Raw genomic sequence first — 19,311 nt, 5'->3', positions numbered from 1 at the left:
ACTCCGCGCCAAAAGTCATTCCAATTTTGCGCTTAAAGATCCCAAAAGCGATACACGATTTACGCCCAATACTTTTTATTTAACGGACACATTTATAAATGGACACAGTGGGTCAGGATGGACTCTTATTGACTTATTTGAGCAATATTTACCTTGAAAGCGATAAGGAAACTTAAGTTATTCCGTACTTGATAATTAAGATTTGATAAAATAGAATAAAATACACTTTATGTGCACAAACCAAAATTACAACACAAAAACATAAAAATATAACAGTACGAATAGGCGGCCTTATTACTTATAGCAATCACTACCAGACAAACCTTTGGATGGAAGTGATTGAGTTTAAAAATGATTTAACGTAAAATAAATACGCAATATTCTCTAATCAACAGTATAATCGTCAAAGCTAAAAACACAATGTGCTAAATTAGCATATTTTTCAATTTCCTTTAACACTCTATCACTCTTATACTTTTTAACATGTTATATACGGCATTTATTGGCTTAAATAAATAGGTGTCAGACTGAATAAATATAGAGGATTAATCAAGTGTTTTAACGTTCACCTCTGATTAAGTTTTTAATCAATATTGGTATCTGAAGATGAATTTATCAATGATAGCCAGGAGGAGTGATGTTACTGATGCTTTCAATCCACCGGCTAAGTGGCGCGGCGATACATATTGAATATTTAGTTATTTGTTTATTTATTGAAAAACTGTAGGTACAGTGTACAGGGGTCATAAACATTGTTGGTCACGTGACTTTTTGCTATGAGGAGTAGATTTTTATTTCGTGAATTTCCAAACATCGTAGAACAGAAGGCGTCAAGAATGATTAACGGAGTTTCCGTATAAAATTTATCATTTTTTTATAAAAAAAACACATTTCTATAGTTATGACTTATTTAACTTAGTTATTAAACTAGAAGGCTTGCCTCGGCACAAATAAAATAAATAAGTAAGATAATCAGTAATATTAATCGAAATTAACAAAGCTATTTCCACAGCTCACTTTATAATACGAGTATAAGAACATTCAATACAGAATGATCCCAGATATCGATAAATAACTGAATTTTTTACAGTTGGACTTTACGACAGAACTGACTTTAAAGAGATATTTATCCGAGAGTTTAACATTGAACCTGTGAAAAGGAATCCAGAAATCTTTAAGTATGGATAAGAAATGCAGTACCTTAGTATTTTTAATGATAAAATGCCTTCATTAATACATACATTAATAATACATTTAAGGTGGGTCTATTTCTGTACACAATTTGGGATTAGACCATAGACCATAGTCTATGGTTAAGACTTATATGAAAACCTTTAATTAGCTTTTTGTCTATTTAAGTTTAGGAAGATTAGCTTGTTATTAGTAGGTAGGTTAGACCATAGTTTAGGTATATCTAGTTAGACCATAACAAGAACACACTGCTGACACCGCCGCCAATAGAAAAATCAATAAATAAATAATATAACCCGAGGTAATGAAATCGGTTCTACCTTTTTTGGCATAAGATTTTTTTGCATAATCTCGTATTGCATAGTAACGTTTGGTCAAAGTCTCGTTACGCCGAAAATCGTATGGCATAAATCTCGTTTAGTAAAAAGTTATTTCGCATAACGTTGTTTAGCCTAGTAATGGTATGGCCAAATCTTGAATAGCCTAATAATGCTATGACATAGGTTTATACAAAGTAATAATATTCGTTTGGCTTTAACTTTGACGGAGCGTCTCCCTACATAGCGCAAACTGGTGCCTTGTATTGTTTCCGCTGTTTGAAAAACGCTCCGCTCCGCTTCGCTGCGCTCCGCTTTGGTTTTGATGAACATGTGCACCTAACACGCTCCTCCTCGCTTTGCTCGTCGTCGCACCTATTTTTAGGTTTCGATCTCATGGGGTTTGTAATAATTATATTGGTCGTTAACTTTCGATTTTTTGATCATACAATATCGTGATTTTCGGGATGTAGGAGAAAAATACGACAATTTGTACATTTACTACATACTTAATATATTATTTATTAAGATAACATTAGGAGAAACAAGATTATACATAGGTATAGACGAACATAAATTTGAGCAAACGAAACTTAGGTGTTTAAAGATTGTGCCTAAAGAGTTTTAGACGAAACGAGCCTTATGCCACATAAGTCTTGGCAAAGTGATGGTTCGGCCAAAAAAGTTTAGACCATACGAGTTATGCGAAATGAGTTTTGGTCAATAAAGATTATGCCAGATGAGCGGAACCCAATGAAATCATAACCAACAGGAAGCTGCCTTGTTTATCCTAGAAATTAGAACAAAATAACAATAACACCTTATTAAGGTATCGTACTGTATACAAACACGTCATAACGCTTACATTACCAGTCCCATTTCACCCCAAAATTATTATTTATGCGGTTTGACCATCTGTCTTTTGAACGCCAGTTGCACAAAATGGAACGTCGTCTTGCTGGCATATTTCACAAGATTCACTCATTTGATATCGAACCACCGCAGTGAACAGAGGTACGGTCACAGGATTCAATACTATTTTCAAAACTACACTAAGGGTCACTTTTACCAAACGCTAAACGTATATAAAATAGTATTTAAAACAAATTTCAATTACATTTTGTACTAACTGACAGACGTATGACTGGCTACTAAATACGTTTAGCGTTTGCTGAAATTCCACATAACATGGAAAAAACTAATGTCACTTTTGGAACTAAAAAAATTTCCTTACATTATGACAGTGACAGTTGACTGCGTATCGTCAACTGTCACTGTCATAATGTAAGGAAATAAAGTATAACGTAAACGGAGGTTTCGAATCTTATAATCGCTGCACTGACGTAGGGTTGGTCTGCGTTGAAGGGATAATGAAAACGTCAGTTATGACTTGGCTAATTAATAAAAGTATGGGGTTGGGTTTGGAATGATATTTTGTGTTGGAGTTCGCTAAGTGAGTCATTAGTTTGTTTGTCTGTTCTAGATCAATTATTCTATTTTGTTTTAGGTAAGTAAAACTTGGTATACAATACAAGGTCACCTACAAAAATATATATGATGATGATAAGCGGGATTTAATATCAATTCGTAGTACATTAGCGTAGCGTAGAAGTTCAAAACCTCCGATAATGTTTAAGTATTTGGCCAGAAATATACAGGGTGAAATTTTATGAGTGAATCTCCCGTTGTCACTTCACTGTCAAAATTCTGCCCTGTATAAGCCACACAGACACACATTTCAAACCTCTAAGCCCCTCTTTTCCGCCTCATAACAACTCAAAGTACATCAAAAGCTCCAACAAAACCTTAGCCCTATAAAAGCAAGCATCATTTACTCTTCATTAGAGTCGTCCAAGTAAGCCTCGTCGAATATTTTGTTGGACCCGTTTAACTGCAAGATTGGACCTTCCATTTAATTGATACGCGGACGGCCGCAGCGGTGTTAAGAACGTTCCGAGCTTATCACAATGCTGATTTCACACCCGACTGTAGGGCCGGCTTACATGGCGCAAGCTGGAAACTTAAATTAAAGGGTTTTAGGATAGATGTCTGTTGTCTGAACTATTGTTGAATCTTTTTGGTTTGTTTTCTATCAGCGACGGGGGAGACTGGCCCATATACATACAGGATGGTGCAAAAGAGCGGACCGGTGGTCATTCTGAGCAACTTTCGCTCTAAGAGTATTGAAATACTCGAAAAAACCAATCTGCTTCTTCATCTTAAATACAAGTATAATTTACATTAGTAATCAACAAAGCTCCTACGGAAAGGCTAATTTTGTTTCATGAATTCAAAAGTAATTCATAATGATCCTCTTGTGTAATAAATAACACATTTTCGTAACATACATAAAAAAACATTTCCAACCTTGTACACAAAATTCCCGAGACAAAAAGTGCGTGTAAACCCGGCTTAACGTGCACGGGAGTTTGGTCGGTCACGGAGTCAGTAAAAAGACGAACGTTATCGAGTAAAGGCTTAGAGCGACCGAAGACGGTATTTATTTTAAACATCCAACCTCCTGTCTTATTGCGACTCCCGTGTTGCTGGCTGGCAAGCGGGAAAAGAAGAAAAAAGTGTTCGGAATGTAGATATTCCATTTTTAAAAAGACTTGGTACGGAGTGTGGTAGCGATGATTTGATTATTGTTTATGAATAGGGATGTTTTAAAATAATGAATGTAATGTTAATAGTTATGTCTGACTGTAAAAAATACTTATTACAGGGTACGTATTGGTTATGTATTATGTACATTATTCATACTTAAACTTACCTATTTTGTGTCATTGTTGGACAAAACACTGTTTGGATTTTGACTGTTATTATTGTTTGAATCACAGAAAGTAAGATAATTAAAAAGTATCGCCATACTGGATCATTTCCAAAAACGGCCAGGAATGCTGAACTCGAAGGAATGAGTCCAATTATTGTTTTTGCTGAAAATAACTTATCACTGGATACTTTTCGGTTTTGAAAAATATCGAAGCACGTAGTTCATTTTGTTAGGTTTTTGTTATTGGATTTAAGCTGTATGATCGCGATCTAAATTTTAATTAATTTTTCGTTCTTTTTAACATATACAATCATTGTACAGTATGGATTTTTAATTTAAAGAAAGAAAGTAATATACATAACAACTGACCTAAATAAATTATTCTTACCTGAAGAATTTATACTCCAGGTATGGTTTCAATATAATAGAATTATTAATTTATTCATCTATATTTACTTCTAAGACAGATCGAACTTTAGAAAAAAAATAGTTTGACACAAAAAAAAACTCAAATCTAAAACTAGGTGTCAACGACATTCTCTCGGCATGTACTATCATCCTCGAGGGACCGCTGGGTGCGCGCGCGCATCCAAAGCATTCCCGACCGTTTACAAAATTGTGATTTTAAATTTAGAATAAAGGGTTCTATATTTCTTCGAGATTCCCACAGGGCGCGTTGACAGCGCAATGATTTAAAACCTCCTTGCTTCTTAATTAATAAAGAACGAGAGAAACGTGCTATCCCGCTCTTACACTCGTGTTCTTATACCCTTACACGTGTCTGTCTCTTTCGGTGTGACGGCAAAATTACTTTTAAAGATATTGAGACATCTCCTTTGGACTGATTTATTGGTTGTCGGCAAGAAATTTTATCGATTTGTTTACTTTAGAAATTAGTGGCAGCCAAAGGGTTAACGATTCTTGTCAATACTAGTTTCTGCTTCTGACTTTATTAATAGGATGAAATATTATACTTGATACCTATTAGCCTATAAGCTGGCTAATCCTAATTACCCTATCAGAAATTATGTAAAATACATACATATTGAAGACAAATAATACTATCCAGCTAATACCATTGTGTGTTTTTGTAAAATCAATATTTTTCCAAAGTCAGCTAATTCAAGCAACCCAGACACAAGAGCGGGATTCGAACCCGGGTCCATCGACACTAAAACGCTCTGATCATCTGCTTCTATATCCAAGTACCTAGTAGCTACCAAGTACTGCTAATGAGCACTTTGGAGCTAAGGGCCGTACACACTAATCTGAATAAACGTCACATTGCGCGTGTGTTTGAACGTAGTACTCGCCAGTTGACAGTAAGCTGACGTGACGGGGCGCCACCATCGCGTGCCACGAACTTGCAATTGAAATATGGTGTTCTATAGTGAAAACAATACCGAAATTTGTAAAAGAGCAAACATTTTATCTGACTTCATTAATATATATGACATAGATTGGATCTTTTTTTTCATATTTATTACCTAGAATAGTTGTATTTATTCCTCAGTTACTTAAAATTTGCAGTTGTTAAGCCTAGTCAGAGGCCTTCGGGTGGCTTGAAAACATCTGACAGTCGGGTTGCCCACTTACCCGACAACTCTCTCAGAACAAGCTTGCTTGTGTTGGGGTCCACCAACCCGCATTTGGCCAGCGTGGTGGACTAGGCCTAAACCCTTCCTTCATTGGAAGGAGACCCGTGCCCCAGCAGTGGGGACGTAATGGGTCGTGATGATGTGATGATACTTAAAATTCATGGATTATTATGGTTATGTAATAACAAAGTATCATAGGTTTTAATTAACTGTTAAATCTATACTTAGATAGATGAATAAGTACAGAAATGTAAGAATCCTCACTAAACGTTCACATTTCGCTAACAAGACGTGACATTGGTCAGGGTTCGCGTGACATCTGATTGCGTATAATGTAAACCTAGCATTACATTAATGCATTCAAAATAATACCGAATGATTTGACTTACATTGTGGTAATGGAAAAAGAATTGAATAATTTTAATTGAATTTAGGTTAAGGCCGAAATTGATGATTATTTAAAATGCTTTTTAGGTAATATTAGTTAACCGTGTACAACTAAATAGAAAAATAATGGGTTAGTACCCATATTAGAACAATTAATGACATAGAAACCACTCACGACCACCAACGAATAGCAAAAACGTTTACTTACATAAAACTTTCGTTACCTCTGCAAACCCTTAGTAACAAAATTCATCACAAATTATTCCCATTTCTCAGTAATCCACATTGCAAGTGTAATTATGAGAAAATTATTATATTTTTTTCGACAAAAACTGTAATCAATATAATGGTTTGCAAAAACATCAAAGCGCACCGACAAGCTAGGTTATTAATTTATAGTTCGCCAACCCAACGATATTTACCCCTTTCAACTCTATTACTTAGCACCTAAATACTAGAATCGTTTGGTAAACATTGACTACTAATTCTTCGGTCTATAATACAAGGGCTTAATGAAATATGAAAAATATATACATGTAAAATGGCCACGGTGTGTATGTCGGTGTAAACGTAAATTAATGTGGCGATGCAAGACATGATAAGCTAATTTATATACGATTAATTTCCGCTTACTGTTCAGAAATATCCGTAACCTTATTCTTATTATAATGTCTATGATGTTTGATATTACATTAAGGTAAATCTACAAGTCGATGTTTTATAAGGAAGATGTAGCGTGGGGCACCCTCTGACCCTTTGACCACTTTAGTCTCCAGTAGTATATGGTGAACAAACCAAATCTCAATCCTATTTAAATTGGCTGGCTTCACAAGAAGTAAAAAAAAATTTTTTTTGATTAGGTATTGCGTAGGTATAAGTGCTAGTAAATTTTACAACCTTAATAAATATGAAATTTTATGTAAGTAAGCACTCACAAAATACCTAATCTAATAGTTGGTAAGAATTTATTTTGTAAGGTCACACAATGTTACTTCATGTAACGTATCACACATAGCTATGCGTTAGAACGTAAGGCACTATATTAACCGATTAAGCCGTTTTTTTACACAGCTCATACACTTTAAGGCTTTCATTTATGGCCTGAAAGCACGGAAAGCTTGTTACTTTCTTACTGAGCTTTCACGTGTACTTATAAGCTACGTGTAGCGTTTGCATAGTGAAAAGTATTTAACAGGAATTGCTGAAGTTACAGAAAAATGATTTCATAACGTTTTAAAAATTTCAAAATTCTGTATCACCACACTAAATAAAAATCAGTTCAGCCGTTTGGAAACTATGCTACCGCAGATACAAGTAGAATATACACAAATACACAGACAATTAAAATTTATAATATTCCCATTTTTTCCGTCGAGGTTAAAAATAACCATTTGAAAGAATCAGATGCATAAGACTTTTAACAGTTATTAAAGTTTTTGTGGTAGTACCGAAACATTTAGGATATCATTCGGTTAAATTTATGTAGCCTCATAATCAACAGTTTAGTTTTTAGGTGTGAGTCAATCTAACGAACTTGCGCGTTGAAGTCTTTTGTTTGGAAAAGTTTGACAACATTCTGTCAACTTATATTCTACCAATCTCATACACCATAATTATCTCGAACTATGGCAATATTTTTTTTCAAGATCTTTCAATTCAATTTTCACTAAAATGATGCAGCTTTGAATTCCGTGTGTTTTCTAATCAGTTATTTTGAATGTGCCTGTGTTCAAGAATATAGACACAAAACGGATGGCTTAGGAAGGGGGTTTAGACCATATGAGGATATGTGCCTCTACAAAGGTGACATTTGAGTCAGTCAAGTACTTGAAATAACACCTCTACAAAATAATCATCATCATCGTCGCCCACTGGTGGGTATAGACATCCTCTTTTATTCGGCTTTTTTCGGTCCAGTACCACTCTGATCCACTGCTTCCCCACAACCCTGCAGATGACCATCAGATAACATCGGTCCTTGAATATGGAACTAACCTCTTTGATCCTCATTTAAAACTTCTATACGCTAACTTTTGACACCACATCATACATTTACTACAAAATAATACCTCCAAGGCAAATGTACAAAAAGGCTAATTAAAAAAAAACTCCTACCAGCTGCCTTTGACCCCAACGGCCGTGCAATATGGCACAGGGTGATGTCATTAGAGTGGCCGGCGGCGGCCCAACACCCCATTATAGTCAGTCGAGCGAGGCAGTGTGTGCAGATAACGGACTGTTTGGGGCTCAGTGTAAATGGGCCCTAATTTTGGGAGAGAATATTTTTGGTTTTTGTTTGTTTTATTATCTGTTTAATGTTAATATAATGATAGGTAGAATGCAGTAGTAAAATGAATCAAAAAATCCCCAGACGGCTTATAACAATAAATATAAACTACAAAAATCTATATAAAAAATCTATGATCGAATACTTGTTATTCAATAAAAATAACCATTTAACTTACGGGTCCCGCTAAGGATTTAGAGGGGACCTTTGTCGAAACATAATTTTTTGTTTTGTTTTCGATATGCTTCCGCAAAACAAAAATGGGTCAGCTGTTATCAATTATTCATTTATTATTTCGACGAAACTGGAGTGATGTTATACATTTTAATTCATCAATAACTGTAGACGTACATTATACATTGTACTTATAATAACAAATTCATACAGAAAATCTTTCTGTGAGTGGTAGTGTTGGTCAGAATCCACAAAAATTTCACATGCAAGAGTCAATATACAAAACGTTCTACAAATCGATACTAAATAAATACATAGTTATAACTGGGGAAATGAAATCTTTGGCCTAAACGATCAGAAACCAAAGGGGATTTAGCCAAGTTAAGATAAGATTTAAGCATGGATTAACATGTTTTTTTTAACTTCCGGTGATAGAAAAACTCGGATGGTCTATCTAGCACATTTATATATCAATCAATATAAAACAAAACTTATCAATTTCTCACTATATCTTATTATTCAACAGTTCTTAGAACCAGCCTGTATTATGCACGCTCGTAAAGTGTAATTGTATAGAAAAATGCGTTTTGTTGTCGAAAAAACTATGTTAGTGATGGTTGATGAAATTGTCAAGAGCGTCTACGCATTTTTGTATTGCAAAGATTACTATGTGATAAAATGATTTTATCACTTTATTTAATTATATCTAATGTTACTTATGAGTAATTTCCAAATATACCTACTGCTGTTTTGTAAGCATATACAAGTGATTTGTGATTCATTTAAAAATCGGTATCCGAAATTAATTTTAGAATGAACTTTTAAGGGTAAGTTTAGTAGACCGTTACGTATTCGTCTCAAAATAAAGAATGCTTCTTCAAGTGTCTTACAATAAAGAAAATGATAATTCTAAGTAGCACACTTTAACATAGCAATGTATAGAGAATATTCATGCATAATCTGCATAATCATAGCTATGCCACAAACGTACATACATACCATTCAAATGAAATCAATGAGTTGAAAAACTAATGAAGACAATACTAATTTAAATAATTGCTAAAACATCTCGCGTGAGTTTGCTCATTTAAGAGCAAATTATAATTTTCCTCGCATCATAGTACAATATCATTGGGTCCATTTCTACTGTATCTACAGGGAGCTATAAGTAGCAAGCCGAAACGCAGCTCGAAGATAGATTCATTTGAACCCCAGATGAAAAAGAGGTGTGTCATAATTTTAACGTATCTGTGTGTGTACCTTTTTCTGTGGTAGCGTAGCCCCCAAACAGCTAAACCGATTTTCGATTATTTTTTTAAGTTATAAGTATTGTTGCCCCGAGTGTCCTTAGCCATAGTTTATCAAAATCGGTTTAGCCGTTTAAAAGTTATGCTACTTTTAGTGTTGAATGTCGAGGGTTTGTAACGTTGGATAGGTTATATTCTAACTGGTAAAAAAATAAAAGACAAGTTACGCTTAATCTAGCTCTTTATATTTCAGGGAGGTCTTAGTTCACACATATACCGATAATAAAAGAACAAATATACCGATAAAATAATATCTAGGATTATTTTAAACTAAACAAGCGTGAAGACAAATTATGAGAGACGTGAGAAAAAGGGGCTTGATCGTGTGATCAAGCACTGTTCAAAATTTAACTAGAAAAGAAGATTTTAGTGTTTGTTGTCTATAAAAAAATATTCTACTTTCTATATTTCTTTAAATATAAATTTATTAAATTTAAATATAATTATGATACCAAATTTGTTGTTCAAGTTTAAAAAGCCAAGCCTACCAAGAATTAAATACTAATGCGAAGCTATAAAATATTTTTAAACAATGATAGGTATTATTTATTTTTTCTTTCCCACTCTTACTACTGGGCAATGAATGCAATCTAATAAAACCAATCACAATAAGAAACCGACTCCACTTATCCAATCACCCAATCCCGAATTGATTGATCCCGCTATCTCATCCAATCTCTGAATCCCGTATGTACCACAATTACGATGTTGGGGCCATCCCTACAGATTGTGCGTCACATCACTTATCTAGCAATAAGGGGCGTGGTCTGATCTAGTGACAAATCAGAGCGGAGAACGGAGGCTGGAAAGGGCCATTGGGAGCCGCGGATTCAAACTTAGAACGATGTTTAAATTTAGAAGGGAGCGTACTTAGGGTTTTGAAATGTTATGTTTTTTTTTTAAGAAATATTTTGCTTCAGTATTTGTGTTGGTTATTACAAAAATCATAATAATATCAGAACTCTCTAGCGGTTTAAGTTTACTATACTGTACATACAAACTTTTAAACTTTTGACCTAAATAATTGTCTCATTTTTTTAAATCGCACCTAATGATAATATGTATATGTTTCTTAGGTATTATATTAAGTACTTATAATATAATCATATACTTATTGTGTTTACATAGTAAACAAAGTAATATAAGTACTCGTAGATTAAACTTTTACAGTCTTTATTAGCAGAAAAACTTAAAATTTAACTTTTACTTTTAATTAGTGGGCTATAAAAATTAAGTAATCAAATAGCAAGATGCCATTGTTGACAGACAATTCTTCGAAATAGTCCATTAAAAGTTATGGTGGTTATTAATTTAATTCGAAAGTAGGTATTTTTATCTCTTTATCCTTATGCATTACCTACGGTCATATAAAGAATTTTATATAGGCTGACTTATTAAATACTTTGCACGGCTGTGTATGACTTTAATTCCCTAGGGTTGTAAGAAGTGACTTGCGTGCGAGTCACTTTTGTTTTCACATGAAAGGTCGTGAACCGTTACGAATATTTTTATTTATTTTTATATCACCCTGTACAGTGTAGCGCAATATAATTATCTAATTATTACGAACATACTGATAGCTAGACCCATCCAGGATAGGCTTGCATTAAATTCTAAACCCATGGTATCGTTAATTTTAATGCCTACTTACTTACTGTTCACCACAAAACCACTCTATTTATTTCTCTTTAGCACATCGGTTTAAAGATCAAACGTCATTTGTAATTACATATAGGTCTGTGTTTATCAGGGTTGCCAGTTGTAAGAAACAGTGGGGTTACTAGTTTACTACGACCGAATATTAGCAATTATCAATCCTTAAGGAGCGTTGCTCGCTTGTCAAATCTGACGTAACTTGTATGAATATGACAGATGTTTGACAGGTTAGCGACACAGACTATGGATTATTTACTGTCGGCGGTGCGGTAGAAGATTTTGTAAAAAAATTGTCTCATTATGGATGCATCGTATATTTTCAATTAAAAATAAAATAATACCTACGAAGATATAATACAATAATATAAATGTTAAGTTAACTACGTCATGCCCATAATGTGTAATATACTTTGACATTATTATTTACTTTATTCACAAACATTATCGTTAGAGCCACAAACAGTTTTTGCACCTGGTAACAATTATTAATAGTCTCAACTTATCAGTCTTAACTTATTTCTGCACTTTTGACAGCCCTACATCGCTAGGGTTGTACATTCAATAATAACAGAGCTGCCTTCAAACAAGATTAACCTCTAATCAAGCGAGCATGTACTGATATTGTTAATTACATATCAAAATATATTATTAGTCATATTGTACAGAATTATAATGCGGGTTAGACAATTGCATTTATTTATGCGTTAGTAACAAGAAGCCACTCATAATTAAGGTTGAAAATGTAATGTCTTGTATAATTCTATTTAATGAATAGACTAAGAATTAAAGGTGCAAAAAATATTTTTTTTGGACTGATTTTTTTAAGTATGCAGGGTACTTACGGTACTTACTTATGAGTATTATGACGTCGTCAAAAATATTAAAATGTTTTGTTGCATTTTACCATTTATTTCAATCAATAAACTAAAGCTTCTACTCTTGGCCATAGCACCTTTTTACCCAATAAGACCTAAAATACAACACCAAGTTAGTGTAGGTACCCATACCTCTTTTGTACCCTTCGATCTTACGTTAATTCCGACATTACATCGTAACGTATTATAATAGTACATAATTACTCCGGACTCGGGGATTGATAACTTACAACACTTGCAAAGGGCAGATGTGTTTTTAGAATTTTTATTACCTACTCTACATTGAGTAAAATACGTAATTTTCAATAAAACTTCTGACGCGTTTGTCGGCACTCTGATGTTACATAAATGAGCTTTTATAAACTTACTTTTATTATCTTTTCGACAATTAGCTAACAATTAATCGACCATTGTTGCGTACTGGTGTAACGTTAATTTGTTTTAAATTCGCAATTAACAATTTGCATTTTTTACTTACTTTCCAATAAAGTTTCTTGTCGTTTTTTGTCGCATACAATACAATGACTACAAAAGTGTACGGAAAAACTCGATCAAGCTTCGAGTATTAAACTTATCTAAGGGTGAATTTCCCGCAGCCAAAAATTGCGTGGCATCAATGAAATCGGTACTAAAAAACCAAGTTATAATTTTCTAATATTTTTTTCCGGTTAAGTGAAATAGTTATCTATGTGTAGCACTAAATATTTTATTAATAGGATTAATGGATATTTAAAAAAAAAATATTAAACCTCCAAATCTTTCATTGCCGTGTCTGTCCCCAGGTCACCACGTTTTGTATTATTCTTCATTGATGAAAAAATATTGAGTATTGATAGTTAAACTTAGTTTCATTTGATACATTAATAGTTAAAGTATTGTCACGGAACACATTTATTGAAATATATAAAGAATATAACGAACGGTAAGTGAAAATTCATGTGTCCCAGAACTTCTGTTCATCGCCGTGTCCTAAACATGATCAAGGATATTGTTTTACCTATGAACTTGTGTGCCCCCCTCAGTGCGCTAATCGTTTCTTACAAGTGTCGCCTAACTGCTCGACGTGGAAGGAGGTACATCGGTGCCCGCGTTTTTGCGCTATAGTGAAAATCAGTAAAAATTTTGGGGACTGGACATTTTTTCTTTCATTGCCGTGGATAGATATAACTTCTATAAAATTAAGTTTGTCTTCTAGAGTAAGCATTCAAAAGAAAGCTTTTTGAAAATATTTATCTTATAAAGTGTTTATTTCTTCGAATAGTTAATACTTTTTTAGTTATTTATATTTAATGCCTTGGTTTTCATCGCCATGCTTTCATTTCCGTGGCTTCCGTGGCCAATATTTGCTATGGCAATGAAAAAAAAGCCACGGAAATGAAAAAAATTTCATTGCCGTGTCCTGTAAAATAATTTGTATTCATTGCCGTGGTTAGGTTATTCATTTCCGTGACTTATGTTTTCATCGCCGTGGTATGTATGATTAGGCAAAGTAACATATCTTTACCATCTTTTACCTGTAATACAGGTAATACCGATCACTGACATAGGTATTACCTACAGGACTAGTCAAATTACCTCTTTTTGAAGTGCGTTAAGACGGGTGCGTATCGAGATGTATAAAAACGAAATATATAATATTACATTAATAATCGATTGGCGCTATATCGAGGTGTTGAGATGTCTGTACAATGCCGCTACTATGACTGTCCAAGTACAGGACCACAAGACAAGACCTATCCAACTGCACCCAGCAAATTAACTACCACATCACTTGCTATCATTTTCACACATATCACTTAAACTCACATCACAATATATTCGTTTACACATACTACATAGCATACACCCATAATCATTTAACACAATTTATTGTTACATATTATTATATACATACATTCATAACATAATAGGATATAAATATCTATTTTATTTTAGTATAAATATAATTATAACGTACCACAACACACTTTTACATATTTACTACACACATATTTATGTTTAGTTGAGGCTCCACTCCCACTCACTAAAATTGGTCCTGGCAGAATACCAGCGCTGTGATTATTTAATTATAATCATAGTATTATGCTGAGTCAGAACCCTTTTGCTAACATGATAAATACACATGTTGCTTTTCTATCTGCATGTCTTTTAATAGTGTTTTGTGTTTATGTAATCTTAAACTTTATGTTAAAAATCTTGCTGTGTAACCTGTGTATGTGTTGTGTTAAGTAAATAAATAATTTATCTATCTATCTATCTATCAACGTGGAGTGAGACAGGGGGATGTGATATCTCCGAAACTGTTCACCAATGCATTGGAAGATGTCTTTAAGACGTTGGACTGGAAAGGACATGGCATATGTATAAATGGCGAGTACATGTCACACCTCCGCTTCGCGGACGACATCGTTATTATGGCAGAATCTCGGCAGAATCTCTGCAGGAACTCAGCTGGATGCTAAGTGGCCTAAATGCTGCTTCCCGACGTGTTGGCCTCGGTTTGAACTTGGACAAGACGAAAGTCATGTACAATGCTCACATCAAACCGGGGCCGGTCGCCGTTGGTGAGGCAACAATCGAAGTTGTGCAAGAATATGTCTACCTCGGGCAGACTATTCGGCTAGGCAGAAGCAACTTCGACAAGGAGGCTGCAAGGCGCATCCAACTGGGTTGGGCTGCATTCGGGAAACTTCGTCACATATTCTCCTCGGCCATTCCTCAGAGCCTGAAGACAAAAGTCTTCAACCAGTGCGTCCTGCCAGTGATGACGTATGGTGCAGATATGGAGATGCTGGAGGTGGTAGAGCATCCCCATGCAAAGGGAGGATCCTCCGACCAGGCCGGGTGGTGTGGCCTGGCGGGCAGCTGCCCCACGGTTAGCGTTGGGGATTTCTATATATTGCAGCGTAGGTGAGAAACTTCGAATGCGCGATGTAGGATTTTCATAGTAATTTGCGTAGTTCTCATACATCTTCTCTGTATTGCGTTCCGAGCGCCATCTGTTGATCTTCGTCTGAACTAGTGGCTAGGAGTCCGCCACATCACTCCCCCACCGAGACCGGAGGGCGATAGTCTTCAGTGCAGCCGAGAGTCTTGATTGCCAGCCAGTGCCGCGTAGTCCGCAGTGAGTCGGGACTGTGAGTGCGGTGAGAAGTCCCCAGTGAGTCGGGGTGATGCTGCAGTGGCGATGTCCACGGTGAGTCGGGATGAGCCTGCAGTGGAGCATGGTGGCATAGTGCTGCGTCGACCAGGAGAGGATGGCTCTGCTTGCTGACCGGCCGAAGTGCAGTGTGCTGTGCCAAGTTGCTGGTGTGGGTCGAGGGTGTGACCAGGCCTGCGCGTTCGCTGCATGCTGGTGGTCATGATGCCCTTTGAGACCGGATGCTGGCTGGTTGGCTCCAGGGGCTGCTTGCTGAGAGTTCTGCTGCACGGCTGTTGAGGTGAGGAGAGAAAGTCGATGGAAGATGGCGTGGAGGCTGCTCTGCGGGTCTTCAGAAGGCTGCGCTGATGTTCTTCACGGGGTCACCAGTATGGAGATGCTGGAGGTGGTAGAGCATCCCCATGCAAAGGGAGGATCCTCCGACCAGGCCGGGTGGTGTGGCCTGGCGGGCAGCTGCCCCACGGTTAGCGTTGGGGATTTCTATATATTGCAGAGTAGGCGAGAAACTTCGAATGCGCGATGTAGGATTTTCATAGTAATTTGCGTAGTTCCCATACATCTTCTCTGTATTGCGTTCCGAGCGCCATCTGTTGATCTTCGTCTGAACTAGTGGCTAGGAGTCCGCCACACAGAGACGTAGACACTGACGGTAGGACTGGTCCACCGATTTAAAGTCGCTCAGCGTGCTATGGAGAGAGCTATGCTTGGGGTTTCTCTGATGGATCGTATCAGAAATGAGGTTATCCGTCAGAGGACTAAGGTTACCGACATAGCTGTCAAAATATGCAAGCTGAAGTGGCAGTGGGCTGGTCATATCTGCCGAAGAACCGATAACCGTTGGGGTAGACGAGTTGGGACCACGAACAGGCAAACGCAGCGTGGGACGCCCTCCTGCCCGCTGGACTGACGACCTTAGGCGGGTGGCGGGTAGTGGTTGGATGAGGAAGGCCGAGGACCGAGTGTTGTGGCGCTCCTTGGGAGAGGCCTATGTCTAGCAGTGGATGATTATTGGCTGATGATGATGATGATGATGACATTAATAATAACAATGGAATCAATTATAATGAACGTTATGTATAAATAAGATCGGTGGTAGCTCAGTCGGGTAAGCGCCCGCTTCCCACGCCAGTGATGCGGGTGCAAATTCCGGCGCTGACATGTACCAATGTGTTCCTTTGAATTTAAATACAATGTATACCATCGCTTTTACGGTGAAGGAAAACATCGTGACGAATCCTGCATATCTACCTATAGATTTAGCACATCTAGATAATATGTGAACCCAGCCACCCCCTGTGGACCAGCGTGGTGGGAAATGGTCCAAGCTTAGAAAGGCAGCTTAGACCTTGGAATAGAATATTCACATTGCACAAAGGTCCCATTCGAGAGAGCCAGGTGCAGGTACTTACACCTCCCACAGATAGTAGAATAGAATATAATAGAACATGCATCTCTGCAGGAACTCAGCTAGATGCTAAGTGGCCTTAATGCTGCTTGCAACGTGTAGGCCTCCGTATGTTCTTGGGCAAGGCAAAAGTCATGTAGAATGTTCACATAAAACCGGAGCCGGTGATCGTTCGTGACCTGAGACAACTATCGAAGTTGTGCAATAATATGACTACCGGAGGCAGACTATTCGGCTAGGCATCCAATATCTTCAACCATTGCGCCCTGCCAGTTATGAAATATGGTGCAGAGACGTGGACACTGATGGTGGGACTGGTCCACCGATTTAAAGTCACTCAGCGTGCTATGGAGAGAGCTATGCTTAGGGTTTCTCTTATGGATGGTATCAGAAAAGAGGTTATACGTCAGAGGACTAAGGTTACCAACATAGCTGTCATAATAGCTTAGGCAGGTAGCCGTTAGTGGCTGGATTTGGAAGACCGAGGACCGAGTGTTGTGGCGCTCCTTGGGAGAGGCCTATGTCCAGCATTGGATGATTATAGGCTGATGATGATAACATGTACATTTCATATTATTATACCAATTAAAATATACTATGATTTAGCATAAAGTTCATAAAACATTCTATCATATCACATAATCTGTGTTAAATTACACAACACCATCAAAACCTCTAGCACCACAACCTAAAGATAGGTGCGATGACGAGAAAAGCGAGGAGGAGCGGTTAAGTGCACATGTTCATCAAAAGCGAAGCGGGGCTACATGGGGAGACGCTCTATGTTTAGGTTTTGGTGCAAGGAGTTTTGACTGCGTTATTATTATTGGCGCTATGTAGGGGGACGCTTAGCTGACCAACATGTGCACCTAACCGCACCTATCTTTATATTTTGGTACTAGGTGTTTTGCCGGTGTTATGTAATTCTGCACAGATTATGTCATATTATAGTATATTTTATGAATTTTACATAAAATGAACAGTATAAAAATTGGATATTATACCTTATGAAAATATAGATGTTATAGGTAAGGTTTATGATCAAGGTTTGTGAACGTTATTAGTGTGAAATGAAACATTTTCTTTCATACGTCGCAATACGGACCCCACAATGCTACTTAGAGAATTCCATACTATATTCTTATTTTTTATACATACTGTCGTTCTTTCTTTCGTTCCAATATCTATCCAAATATTTCTGCCATACATACCTGTCTAAGTTTGCGTTTCCCTCAGTCTTTTTAAAAAAATGCAGTGGATTGATTCTTTTATTTCCATTGTATACAGTTCTTTCATTGCCGTGGAAGTTTGTTTCATTGCCGTGGGCCTTTGTTTCATTGCCGTGGACGCTTGTTTCATTGCCGTGAACGCATGTTTCATCGCCGTGGCACGAAATTTTTAATCATCCGTATCTCGTTAAGTTTTTAACTTATCTGCTACCCATTTAGTAAGAACACTAACATGAACAAAAACTTTAATAAAAGCGTTTTTCTAATATAAAAAACCTTAAGATAAAAAAGTCCACGGAAATGAAGATTTTTTAGGACTTGTTGAAATCCACCCCTAAGTGTTTATCTATTCAATTTCAAACTAAGGCTATCTGATTTAGTGTGGAATCACCCTTATAACTCGTGGAACATGTGGTGGATAAATGAATATTTTTATCATATTTTAGATCCTTCATAAATTCTTTATTGACTGTTTTATTTGCTTAGTTTACTAATAAAGAAAACAAAAGCAAGGTTGGCTGTCACTAAAAATTTATTCGAAGTTAAATAATCTTATACTACAGTTTTACTTTGACACTATAGGTACTATAAGTAGGAATTAAATTTTAAATAAGATTCTATTATTAAGTAGGTACTTACACACCGTACACAAATCTCCCAAAATGATTTGAAGTATAGAATCACTAGCTGCAACAATGTACATTTTAGGGTCAGTCAGGGATGAGTGGTACCCTCATATGCTAATCTACATATTTATAGCAGTGTTGAAACCTACAGTTTAGGGTCAACCAGGGGCAAGTCCCTCACATATATTTATCTCTTTATTTGTTGCAGTGGTGATGCACAAGGAGAAGGAGGAGCTGCACGCGCTGCGCCGCGACCACGCGCACTACGACCACGCCATGCCCGACGGGGAGATGTTTCTGCAGGTGACATATTACTTATTTTTTAT

At 36.5% G+C, this 19,311-nt stretch overlaps 1 protein-coding gene across 1 annotated transcript in view; it reads left to right on the top strand.

Annotated features, from left to right (window-relative positions):
• LOC105380477 (aryl hydrocarbon receptor) overlaps positions 1-19,311 on the top strand; it is a 98,501-nt gene that overhangs the window by 65,873 nt on the left and 13,317 nt on the right. Inside the window, exon 3 of the mRNA XM_048622060.1 lies at positions 19,194-19,288. Coding sequence (XP_048478017.1) covers positions 19,199-19,288 — 90 coding nt within the window. The 5' untranslated portion in view covers positions 19,194-19,198. The remainder of the gene's footprint in view (positions 1-19,193; positions 19,289-19,311) is intronic.

This window comes from Plutella xylostella, chromosome 7, assembly GCF_932276165.1.
Source record: "Plutella xylostella chromosome 7, ilPluXylo3.1, whole genome shotgun sequence".
NCBI lineage: Eukaryota > Metazoa > Arthropoda > Insecta > Lepidoptera > Plutellidae > Plutella > Plutella xylostella.
Note: the sequence above shows the minus strand (reverse complement) of the source record. Positions and strands in the feature narration are given on the sequence as shown.